The sequence below is a fragment of the Solanum stenotomum genome, chromosome 2 (assembly GCF_019186545.1).
Source record: "Solanum stenotomum isolate F172 chromosome 2, ASM1918654v1, whole genome shotgun sequence".
In the NCBI taxonomy this organism is placed as follows: domain Eukaryota; kingdom Viridiplantae; phylum Streptophyta; class Magnoliopsida; order Solanales; family Solanaceae; genus Solanum; species Solanum stenotomum.
Genome location: NC_064283.1, coordinates 23,648,147 through 23,659,960, shown reverse-complemented (window position 1 = coordinate 23,659,960; position 11,814 = coordinate 23,648,147). Strand labels below are relative to the sequence as shown.

The following is an 11,814-nucleotide window of genomic DNA, read 5'->3' as shown; positions in this document are numbered from 1 at the left end:
CTGGCAGCGTGGGCGAGACATTGTATCATCACATAGCTCATAATAATGGTTATCGATTAGAGAATCTCCCAAATAAGAGTAAATGAGTTATTATTGTATTTTTAAATACTTTGAATTGTCATTTATTGTTTTAAAATCTTTCTTTATACTGCGTCTTTTATTTTTGGTTTATAATGAGTTGAGTATTTTGTAATTCAATTGAGTATTTTATGAGTTTGAGTATCCTTGTGTATCTTTGAGTATCTTTGAGTTGAGTTGAGTTGAGATGATGGAAGTATGTTCCTCATTTTCATCAGATCAAGCTTATGTCTATGCTTTAGAGTTCTCCTTTCATGCTCGTACATTCCATGTATTGATGAATGACATAATTCATGATGCAGATACAGGTAGTCAGGGTTATCAACAGGCGCTCCGATGATACCACTTGCAGTTCCAGAGTGTGATTGGTGAGCCTCTTTTCTTTCCGTAGGGATCCACACTTTGCTTTTATTTTCACTTTTGTAGGTTGATCGGGGGTCTTGTCCTGACATCCATCGTAGTACTTAGAGGCTTCATAGACAGTAGAGTTTTGAGAAGTCTGTTTTATTTCCAATTGTTTATGTTTTAGACTTGAGTTGCCTCTTTTGGACAGTTGAATGTTTTTGAATATTTTGAGTTATGTCTTGAGATTTTTGTGTTAAATCTTTCCTTTGAGTTCATATAATGTTGAGTAAGTCTTCCGCTGAGTATTGAGCCAGACCAAAGGTTCGCTTGTGGACCAGCAATGGTTCTCGATTGTCAATTACGTCTAGGGTGTAGACTCAGAGAGTTACAAACTTGGTATCCGAGCATAGAGTACAACCGTCCTAGGGTGTCTATGAAGCCGTGTATGTAGAGTTCTCGTTATCGGTGTGAACCATGCCACATTTATAATTATGAGGCTGCAATATTTAGGAAATAATTCCCTTAGTTCTCACCCTTTTTTCGTGTGATAAAGTTCAACTCTATAAAGTTTCTTTCTAATTTGTGCTTGCACATATCTTTCAGATCATGCCTCCACGAAAAGCTATTCGAGGTCGTCCTGCAAGGAAGAATGTTGATCCTCAGGATCAATGGGTACCCAATGCACCAGAAGTGCAACCCAAGGAAAGGTACTAATACTGAGTTCTGGGATGCTATCTATGTGGATGTTGAGCCAAGTTGTGGCTAACCAAGCTAGTCAGCAGAGAGGGGTTCGACATGATGTGGCTGATACATCTATAATCCGTGAGTTCTTGAGGATGAATCCTCTAGAATTCACAAGTTCAAGTGTCACTGAGGATCCGAAGAACTTTGTGGAGGAGTTTCATAAAGTGTTTGAGGTGATGCATGTTGCAGATGCTGAACCTGTGGAGGTAGCTTCATACCAACTGAAGGGTGTTGCTAGGGTCTGGTACGACCAATGGATGAAGAGTAGAGCTGAAAGGACACTAATTGTGAGCTGGGTTGTGTTCGAAGAGGCATTCTTAGGGAGTTTCTTTCCCCGTGAGCTGAGGGAGGCGAAGGTAAGAGAGTTTCTTAATTTGAAGCATGAATCCATGAGTGTGCATGAGTATAGCCTCAAGTTCACTCAACTGTCCCGTTAAGCTCCGAAGATGGTTACTAACATGAGGAGCAGGATGGCTCTTTTTGTGTTTGGGTTGTCTCATCTATCAAGCAAAGAGGGTATGACTGCTATGTTGATAGGGGACGTGGACGTAATAAGGCTTATGATCCATGTGTTGCAGGTTGAGGAGTACAAGTTGAGAGATAAAGAAGAATTTTGTAACAAGAAGGCTAAGACTACATGTAATGAGTATGTGCAGCATAAAGGTAATGTGAACCGATCATCTTTACAACAAAAGCCAATTTGACCTGCTCCATCATCTGATAGTGCACTTGCACCAAGGAGTAGAGGTGAGTTCAAGAATAAGAATTCTCAGAAATTCAGAGCTAGACCTGCACAATCTCAAGGTAGTGTGGCACAAGGAGGTAACTGGACTCCTACTGTGTTAAGTGTGGTAGAAACCCCCCAGAAATGTGTCATAATGGCTCCACCAGTTGTTTCAAGTGTGTTCAAGCATGTCACTTTATGAGGGAGTGCCCTAAGAACATGTAGGGAAATAGTAATGGAGGCAATAGATCCCAATCTTCTTAAGCGGCTCCACCAGACAGAGTTGCACCTAGATGAGATACTTCAGGGACAAGCGGATGAGCAAACCGTCTGTATGCTATCACCAATCACCAAGAGCAAGATAATTCACCTGATGTTGTCACTGGTATGATCAGAGTCTTTACTTTTGACGTACATGTATTGCTTGATCCAGGCGTGAGTCTATCTTTTGTGACTCTATATTTTGCTATAAGGTTTGATATTCTTCCGGAACAACTTCTTGAGCCCTTCAGTGTTACCACACCTTTTGGTAAGTCTATTCTAGCTGAGAGATTTTATCATGATTGTGTCATCTTTGTCAATCATAAGGATACCATGGTTGACTTAGTTGAGCTAGATATGGTGGACTTTGATGTTATTCTAGGTATGGACTATCTTTATGCTTGTTATGACTCAGTTGATTGCAGAACTCGAGTAGTTAAGTTCCAATTTCCTAATGAGCCAGTTGTTGAGTGGAGGATTAGTTTAGCAGTGCCTAAGGGTTGTTTTATTTCATATCTTAAGGCCAGAAAGTTAGTTTCTAAGGGGTGCATCTATCAGTTAGTCCGAATTAATGACTCTAGTGTTGAGACACCGTCTATTTAGTCAGTTCCAGTTGTGAGTAAGTTCTATAGGTATTTCCGGATGGTCTTTCAGAAGTCCCTCCTGAGATGAAAGAGTAATATATGTCGGTATAGATATTCTTTCCGATACTAGACCTATCTCTATTCTACCATATAGAATGGCTCCCGTTGATTTGAAAGAGTTAAAAGAGTAGTTGAAAGATCTCCTTGTTAAGGGCTTTATTCGACCTAGTATCTCACCTTGGGGCGTGTCGGTCCTATTTGTGAGAAAGAAAGGTTGCTCACTTAGGATGTGTATTGATTACCGCCAATTGAACAAGGTCACTATCAAGAATAATTATCCTCTTTTGAGAATTGATGATCTATTTGATCAACTTCAGGATACCACTTGTTTTTCTATGATAGACCTCAGATCAGGATATCACCAGTTGAGGGTAAGAAAGAGTAATAATCTAAAGACAACATTCAAGACTCGTTATGGTCATTATGAGTTTCTAGTTTTGTCATTTAGCTTGACTAATGTTCCTGCAGCGTTCATGGATCTTATGAACAGAGTACTTAAGCCCTATCTTGATATATTTGTTTTCGTATTCATTGATGAATTCTAATTTATTCGAGGAATGAGGAAGATCATGCTAGTCATCCCAGAATAGTTCTCCAAACTCTCAAAGATAGAGAGTTGTATGCAAAATTTTCCAAGTGCGAGTTTTGGCTTGAGTCTGTGGCGTTCTTAGGCCACATTATTTCTAGTGAAGGGATTCGCGTTGACACTCAGAAGATTGAGGCAGAGCAGAACTGGCCCAGACCCACATCTCCAACTGATATTAAGAGTTTCTTAGGATTGGCTGGTTATTATAGGAGGATTGTCGAGGGGTTTTCGTCCCCATTGACAAAGTTGACTCAGAAGACGGTTAAGTTTCAATGGTTTGAAGCTTATGAGAAAATCTTTCAGGAATTGAAAACCCAGTTAAATATTGCCCATTGTTGACCCTACTGGAGGGTACACAATGTTTTCTTGTGTATTGTAATGCATCCAGAGTTGGACTTGGTTGTGTTTTGATGCAGAATGGCGAAGTTATAGCTTATGCCTCCAGACAACATAAGATTCATGGGAAGAATTACCCGACTCATGATCTAGAGTGGACTGCAGTAGTTTTTGCTTTGAAAATATAGTGTCACTATCTCTATGTTGTTCATGTAGATGTGTTCACCGATCACAAGAGTCTCTATGTATTCAATCAGAAAGAGCTTAATCTCATACAAAATGAGGTGGTTAAAATTACTCAAGGATTATGACATGAGTATTTTATATCACCCTAGTAAGGCTAATGTAGTTGCTGACGCATCGAGCAAGTTATATATGGGTAGTACTACCCATGTCGAGGAAAAGAAGAAGGAATTAGCCAAGGATGTGCACAGACTTGCACATTGGGAGTCCGGTTAATGGATTCCAATGAAGGCAGAATGGTGGTGATGAATGGGGCTGAATCATGACTAGTGTCCAAAGTGAAAGAGAAACAAGACCAAGACCCGGTTTTGCTTGAATTGAAGGCAAATGTTCATAAGCAGAAAATGGTGGCTTTTGAACAAGGGGGAGATGGTGTATTGAGGTATTAAGGTATATAATGTGTACCTAGGTGAACTCCAAGAGAGAATCATGGAAGAAGCTCATAGATCCAGATATTCGATTCATCCTGGTTCCACAAAGATGTATCATGACTTGAGAGAAGTATATTGGCGGAGTAGTATGAAGAGGTGTATTGCAGAATTCGTTGTTAAGTGCCCGAATCGCCAACAAGTCAAGGTAGAGTACCAAAGGCCCAGTGGTATGGCTCAGAACATAGATTTTCCGGAATGGATGTGGGAGATGATTAACATAGATTTTATTGTTGGATTACCATGATCACATAGGCAACATGATTCGATTTGGGTGATTATGGATCGGATGACTGAATCAGCCCATTTCTTACCGGTAAAGATTAATTTTTCTACAGAAGATTATGCAAGATTATGTATTCAAGAGATAGTTAGACTTCATGGAGTTCCGGTGTCCATCATTTCAGGTAGAGGTGTACAATTCACCATACAATTTTGGAAGTCTTTCCAGAAAGGTTTGGGTTTGAAAGTGAATTTGAATACCGCTTTCCATCCTGAGACTAATGGTCAAGCAGAGTGTACGATTCAGACTTTAGAGGATATGTTGAGGGTGTGTTTGATCAATTTCAAGGGTAATTGGGACGATCACTTTCCTCTCATTGAGTTTGCTTACAACAAGAGTTATCACTCTAGCATCCAAATGGCTCTCTATGAGGCTCTTTATGGGAGAAGATGCAGCTATCCTATTGGATGGTTTGAAGTTGGTGAAGCTGGGTTGATAGGACCAGACTTGGTTCATCAAGCTGTGGAGAAAGTGAAGATCATTCAAGAAAGGTTGAAAGCAATGTAGAGTCGTCAAAAATCCTATACAAATGTTAGGAGAAGAGACTTAGAATTTGAGGTGGATGATTGGGTTTATTTGAAGGTTTCACCCATGAAGGATGTTATGAGGTTTGGAAAGAAGGGGAAGTTTAGTCCCCCGATATATTGGTCCTTACAGGATATCCAAGACAATTGGCAATGTAGCTTATGAGTTGGAGCTACCGCTAGAATTAGAAGCAGTCCATCCGGTGTTTCACATAATTTCTATGTTGAAGAAGTGTATGAGCGATCCTTCACTTATTATACCGACTGAGGATATTGGTATTAAGGACAACCTATCTTATGAGGAGATACATGTTAAGATACTTGATCGTCAGGTTCGCAAGCTGAGAACCAAAGAGGTAGAATCAGTCAAGGTCTTGTGGAGGAATCAGTTTGTTGAGGAAGCTACTTGGGAGTCTGAGGAGAATATGAAGAAGATATACCCACATCTCTTTACTTCCGGAGATATTCCAGACCAAGGTAATGATTTTTGTAAAACACTTTAAATTGATATGCTATGTTATGTTAAATTGCATGTTGGGTGTTTGAGTTGGCTGTTAGATGTTGTCACCCTTAGTCCTAATTAGAGTGATCTCATTCGAGGATGAATGTTCCCAAGGGGGAGATATTGTAACACCTCAGTCTTAGAAAAAGTTAATTTTAGAAAGAACTAAATTGGGAATTTTGCAAGTTAGACTTCAATTGTGAGTTTTAGGTCAACTTCAAACGACCATAACTTTCAGTACACGATGAGTTAGGTGTCCCATGAGATATAAAATGAAAGATCTCTAAGTCCTCTTTCCAACTCCACAGAGTTTGCTAAATTCTGAGTTCAGATGATGGAGATATGCCCGTTTGAGTTCAGCCTGTCCAGTTAAGGAAATTCATCTGAATTAAGAAGAGGTATTTTGGTTTTTCCCTCACCCCACTAAGTTTGCACGTTTTGGTTCCCCCAAATAGGGGTCTAAACTGATTTAGATCAGTTTTCACAATTCCGAAACACACTTAGGTTTTTAGAGAGAAGTGCAAGAGGAGAAAATGGAGAAGTTCAAGCGTTCGTTCAAGATTCTTGCAATTGTTGAGGAGTTTCGCCAAGGATTTGATCCTTATAAGGCATATAAGTTCTCATAGTGTTGGGTTCATTCATCCACATGTCAATCATGTAATTTTTATCTTTAATTTCATTCTTGAGGTTGAATGATTTGAGTTCTTGAGGTTTTGTGTCTCGTTCTTTGATAATGAAATTTTTGTTGAGTTCTTGAGGGGAGAGTTGCGAATGAGTGTTGTTCTTGGTGGGGTTTGGTGTAGATTTCGTTGTAATTAGGTTGGGTTTAAGAATCCAAAAGAGTTTGAGGGAAATCATTTGATTCTAGGGGAGTTAGACATGAAATTGGAGCAAGAAAATTCGTCACTACCTGGGCATAGGGGTGGGGCGCCGCACCACTCAGTGCGCCCCAAATCACGTTCAGTAGTTTAGGGGCCGATACCCCGCACCACTCAGTGCGCCAGGGTCTCCAAGTCCCCAACCCTTCTGACCTTCTTTCCGTGTGAGTTCCCTCGAATCATATCTATGTTTTCTACTTGATATCCACACTTAAAATCTTCATTAATCCTTGAGATCCAAGTCATAACTCTTGAATTCATAATTCATAATTCAAATTCAAGATAGAGTTAAGAGTAACGTTCGAGGAAGTTCTTTCGAGTCATTTGAGAAGTCTTTTGAAAACTTTGAAAACTTTTTTTAAGACTTGAGTACTTGAGTATGAGGATGAGGTGAGTTGAATTTGATTTTTCCAAATGAATATATGGGAACTTAGTATTCCCAAGAATAAATACTTTTACATTTAAATTGAGAGGAAATCTTGATTTCCAAATTAATGAGTTCATGAGGTGTTTTTGAGCACTATCTCTTTTAAGAGAACCTTTTGAGTAACAATCTCAAAGTTGAGGATGAGAAAATGTTTTTAAACATTTGAGCATGAATTTATATTATTGGAAGTAGTATTGAGCACCGATATGGGGACGAGTTCAGACAACTCAAAGTCCATATAAACTATGTATGCCAACATGGGTAAAAGGTCATACTTTTTAGATGATTCCTTATTGCTTTTAAGCATAGCTTAGTGGATCCACTTAGTTGAGGATGTATTATACTACAACAAGGTATAGGACAGTTCTGGCAGCGTGGGAGAGACGTTGCTTTAGTACATAGCTCATAGTGATGGTTGTCGGTTAGAAAATCTCCCAAATAAAAGTAAATGAATTATTATTGTAATATTAAATACTTTGAGTTGTCATTTACTGTTTTAAAAGCTTTCTTTATACTGCATCTTTTATTATTGCTTTATAATGAGTTGAGTATTCTTGAACTGAGTTGAGTATTTTCTGAGTTTGAGTATCCGTGAGTATCTTTGAGTTGAGTTGAGTTGAGATGAGGGAAGTAATTTCCTCCTTTTCATCAGATCAAGTTTATGTCTATGCTTTAGAGTTCTCCTTGCATGCTCGTACATTCCATGTACTGACGCTATTTGTCATACATTTTTCATGATGCACATACAGGTAACCAGGGTCATCAACAGGCGCTCCATTGATACCACTTGCAGTCCCAGAGTTTGATTGGTAAGCCTCCTTGCTTTTCAGGGGGCTCCACACTTTGCTTTTATTTTCAGTTTTGTAGGATGATCGGGGTTCTTGTCCCGACATCCATCGTAGTACTTAGAGGCTTCATAGACAATAGAGTTTTAAGAAGTTTGTTTCATTTCCAACTGTTAATTTTTTAGGCTTGAATTGTCTCTTTTGGCCAGTTGAATGTTTTTTAATATTCTGAGTTATGTCTTGAGATTTTTGAGTTCATCTAATATTGAGTAAGTCTTTCACTGAGTATTGAGTTATGCCAAGGGTTCACTTGTGGACCAGCAATGGTTCTCGAGTGCCAGTTACGTTCAGGGTGTAGGCTAGGGGCGTGACAATGTCACACTCCTAGAAATTTGATTTAAGATACCTTTCTTAATATATATATATATATATATATATTGCATTTCTTTATTTTTTTCCTTCTTACATAATGGTTTCTCATCATTGGGTAATTATGCCTTATTCCTTATTGAATTTAAATTCAGCTTAAATTCAACAAATATTTTTTGTTAGTACACACTTTTATCTCATAAATTTTTTAAGGGGTAATTTCAAAAAAATACAATTATCTAATTACATTGCAAGAATATAACACAAAACTTACATGCAATTTTTTAGCCTAAAACATAATAAGCCCATTTCCAGAGAAAACGTTTTTGCCGTTATAAAAGTTTCCACCAAAACCACATTTCATATAATCTTCCTTCAACAATTTCATTATTTTCTTACATCGATGTTTTAAAAAATCGGTATACAACATTATACACCCATATTAAAAAATATACAAAAAGTTTGATTATTTTCTTTACAACAATGTTTTAAAATTAGATATATATTATTATACAAAATTATACGAGATATTTATATAACCTTATACAATAATATACAACATTATATAAAAATCTCACTTCGTCTTCTTCCTTGAATTCAAACACCATATCCATCCATAAACACCTCCTACATCAAATCACCCAAAATTTTAGATTTAGACTCCTCAATATGTAACCGATCTTTTGCAACAATATCCACTCGAAATGAAACTAATTTATAAGAATTCAATTTTCAAACTTTGAAGCTTCAAGCTTCAACAATGGCCGAACACCAATCTTACTTATAATTATATCAAAATTTCAATATAGTTAGATTAATTTGGCAGTTGTTACTATTATTATTTATTATTTATTATTATTATTGTTATTATTTTAATAATAATAATAATAATAATAATAAATTATTTGTTTATTTGCTTAATTTGATAGATCTTTCACTTAGTTTGTCCTCTAATAGGATTAACATAAATTTATAGAAAAAATTACGTGCAATATCTATAAATTATCTTCTTGTTCCTTCTTTTTTTTTTCCAGTAAATCAACAAGAAAAAATCTGCAAAAAAATAATATACACTTTGGTTTTAAAAAAAACTCAATAGATCTAAGTCCTACAATTTAGAGTTGTCATGGAATGTGTCAATAAATGTAAACAATGAAAACCTTGGCAAGATTATGTAAAGTAATTTTATGAGCTGCACTAGAGTGTAATTATCTCACCTTTTTAATGCTTATTCTTGCACAATAAAAATATTTTCCTTTCATTTTAATTTGTTTGTCTTATTTTCCTTTTCCATCTATTTTAATTTTTTTATCCTACTTTTTTTTAGTCTATTTCAAAAAAAATATCTCTTTCCTCGTTATCAACTCTTTAATTTCAACATTACACGTGACATGTTTAATATTACAAGATTAAAGAATATTTTGATACATTTGACATATCTTTAATTTAAGACCACAAGATTTAAAAGATTTCTTTACTTTCTTAAACTCAGTGGCAAGTCAAAATAGGACAAAAAAATTAAAATGTAGAGAGTATTATTTAAGCATGAATCATATAATTGATATTCAAACAACGAAAAAAAAATACTAAAATTGGTGTAGCATTTAATGACTAAATTTCTGCAATTAGAAGATTGAAGAAATTAGATGAAATTTACTCTTAAGCTTAAATTTAATAGTAGTTATTATATAAAAAATTCCTTTAACTACCTTTCATTTATTTTCTCTTAAGACCCTATTGGTTCGGATCTACTAAAGTTGAAATTATTTTCAAACTTCATTAGTGGTAATGCTGAAAATTTTGCTAAAAGACAGTTTTAAGTGTGATTAGTGAGAGTAATTAAGAATTGTGCTCCTTTAATTAGACTATACAAGAATACATTTCTTTGACATTGTCATTTGTTACTATTTTTAGTATTTTACAAATTTCTAGTTAAAACAGAGAAATAAAAGAAAATAAATATTTTAGTCCTATCATGCTATAAAAAAATTCTAAGTAACAAACATATTATGGAAGATGTCAACTATGTAAGTGGCTTAAAGTTTCTACAAGCATTGTTCATTATATTTATATCAAGATTTAAATTTTCATCATGTGAAATCAAGAATACACACATTATTGATGATTCAAGGCAAATAATATTGATAGAGAGATTTGGTTTTGCACCTGATGGACATGTTACCATTTCTCTAGATCATGTTTATTGGAGATCAGATGAACCAGCTGCAAAACTATATCCTTCTTCCATGGGATTTTGCCTTGTTAGAGATGTATCATTTCCGCGACTCTTGAATGAGTCCATTTATACAGAGAACTTTTGTGTTTTATCTAGTAAGTATGTAAATCTTGTCTTTAGATTTGACAAGCTTGGCCCTGATTCATCCTACAACACATCAACCACAATCGACGAGCCTGATGAGTATAATTTGATATTTGGCAATTGTCAAAAGGAATTTCTTGTGACTATGAATGTGCATACTGAAATATACAATGTGAATGATAATGGAGAGAAAGATTTTCTTCCTGCTGGTCAGACTATATTACCTAAATTATATTTCCTTTTATTCATTGTATATTTTGTATTTTTGGGTATATGGGGATTTATTTGTGTTAAACAGAGGAAAAATATTCACAAGATTCATTTGATCATGGCTATGTTGTTGGTTTTCAAGGCGTTGAAGTTAATATGTGCTGCAGAAGACAAGATGTACATTAGAAATACAGGGAAGGCTCATGGTTGGGATGTGCCATTTTATATTTTTGGATTTTTGAAAGGTGTAACACTTTTCACTGTCATAGTTCTTATTGGAACTGGTTGGTCATTCTTGAAACCTTTCCTTCATGACCGCGAAAAAAAGGTTTTAATGTTTGTGATCCCTTTACAAGTGATCGAAAATATAGCTTCGATTGTGATAAGTGAAGGTGGACCTGTTGAGAAGCATTGGTTAGTATGGAATGAGTTGTTTTTGTTAATAGATGTTATGTGTTGTTGTATTGTACTAGTCCCAATTCTATGGTCTATTAAAAGCCTTAGGTTGGCATCAAAGAATGATGGAAAAGCAGCTGAAAATCTCAAGAAGTTAACACTTTTTAGGCATTTTTATGTTGTCTTGATTGTGTTCTTGTATTTCACTAGATTTGGAATTGCTATGATTGAAAGTGTAGTAACTTATATGCATGAATGGGTTACTATTGTTGCTGCTGAAGGTGCAAGCTTGATGTTCTATATGTTTATATTCTATAATTTTAAGCCAATTGGGAAAAATCCATATTTGGCTATTCACAAAGATGATGATGATGAAGAAGGAGAAGAAGAAGATGAAGATGAAGATGAAGACGAAGACGAAGATGAAGATGATGATGAAGAGGAGATTGCATAAGAATTTGTCCATTAAAATGCTAGTCTTTTTGACAACATAGGTGGACCTTCCCTCACATAAAATTGTACAATTAATTTTTATTCATATTTATTTTGTTTTTTGGACACTTATTAATGTTTGTAGAGTATGCAATTCTTTTAGTATGTCAAGTTCTTATAGAAGAAATTATTTCCATGTTGTGATGCACTTTCCCCCCAAAATATTACGTACTACAACATGTGCAAAGTAAAGATATAAAAAGCTAGATACAGGATAAAATAATTGAGTTATTTATTTT

General features: G+C 35.6%; 2 protein-coding genes across 2 annotated transcripts; both read left to right on the top strand.

Moving 5' to 3' along the window:
* Positions 1 to 268: 268 nt before the first annotated feature.
* On the top strand, positions 269 to 1,871 carry LOC125855827 (uncharacterized). Its single transcript, XM_049535512.1, has 5 exons — positions 269 to 274; positions 381 to 437; positions 1,027 to 1,130; positions 1,175 to 1,523; positions 1,746 to 1,871. Exons 1-5 carry the CDS (start codon positions 269 to 271, stop codon positions 1,869 to 1,871), a joined length of 642 nt encoding a protein of 213 aa, XP_049391469.1.
* Positions 1,872 to 10,166: 8,295 nt separating this feature from the next.
* LOC125855581 (protein CANDIDATE G-PROTEIN COUPLED RECEPTOR 7-like) lies at positions 10,167 to 11,537 on the top strand. The gene has a single exon (XM_049535323.1). The coding sequence runs from the start codon at positions 10,167 to 10,169 to the stop codon at positions 11,535 to 11,537; it is 1,371 nt and encodes a 456-aa protein (XP_049391280.1).
* Positions 11,538 to 11,814: the final 277 nt, after the last annotated feature.

What these genes read in the sequence shown, in the direction of transcription:
- LOC125855827 (XM_049535512.1), top strand. An exon ending in ATACCACTTGCAGTTCCAGA is followed by an intron (nt 438 to 1,026) that starts GTGTGATTGGTG and finishes CATATCTTTCAG; the next exon opens with ATCATGCCTCCACGAAAAGC. An exon ending in GAAGTGCAACCCAAGGAAAG is followed by an intron (nt 1,131 to 1,174) that starts GTACTAATACTG and finishes GTGGATGTTGAG; the next exon opens with CCAAGTTGTGGCTAACCAAG.
- LOC125855581 (XM_049535323.1), top strand. Translation starts at nt 10,167, where the DNA reads ATGGAAGATGTCAACTATGTAAGTGGCTTAAAGTTTCTACAAGCATTG.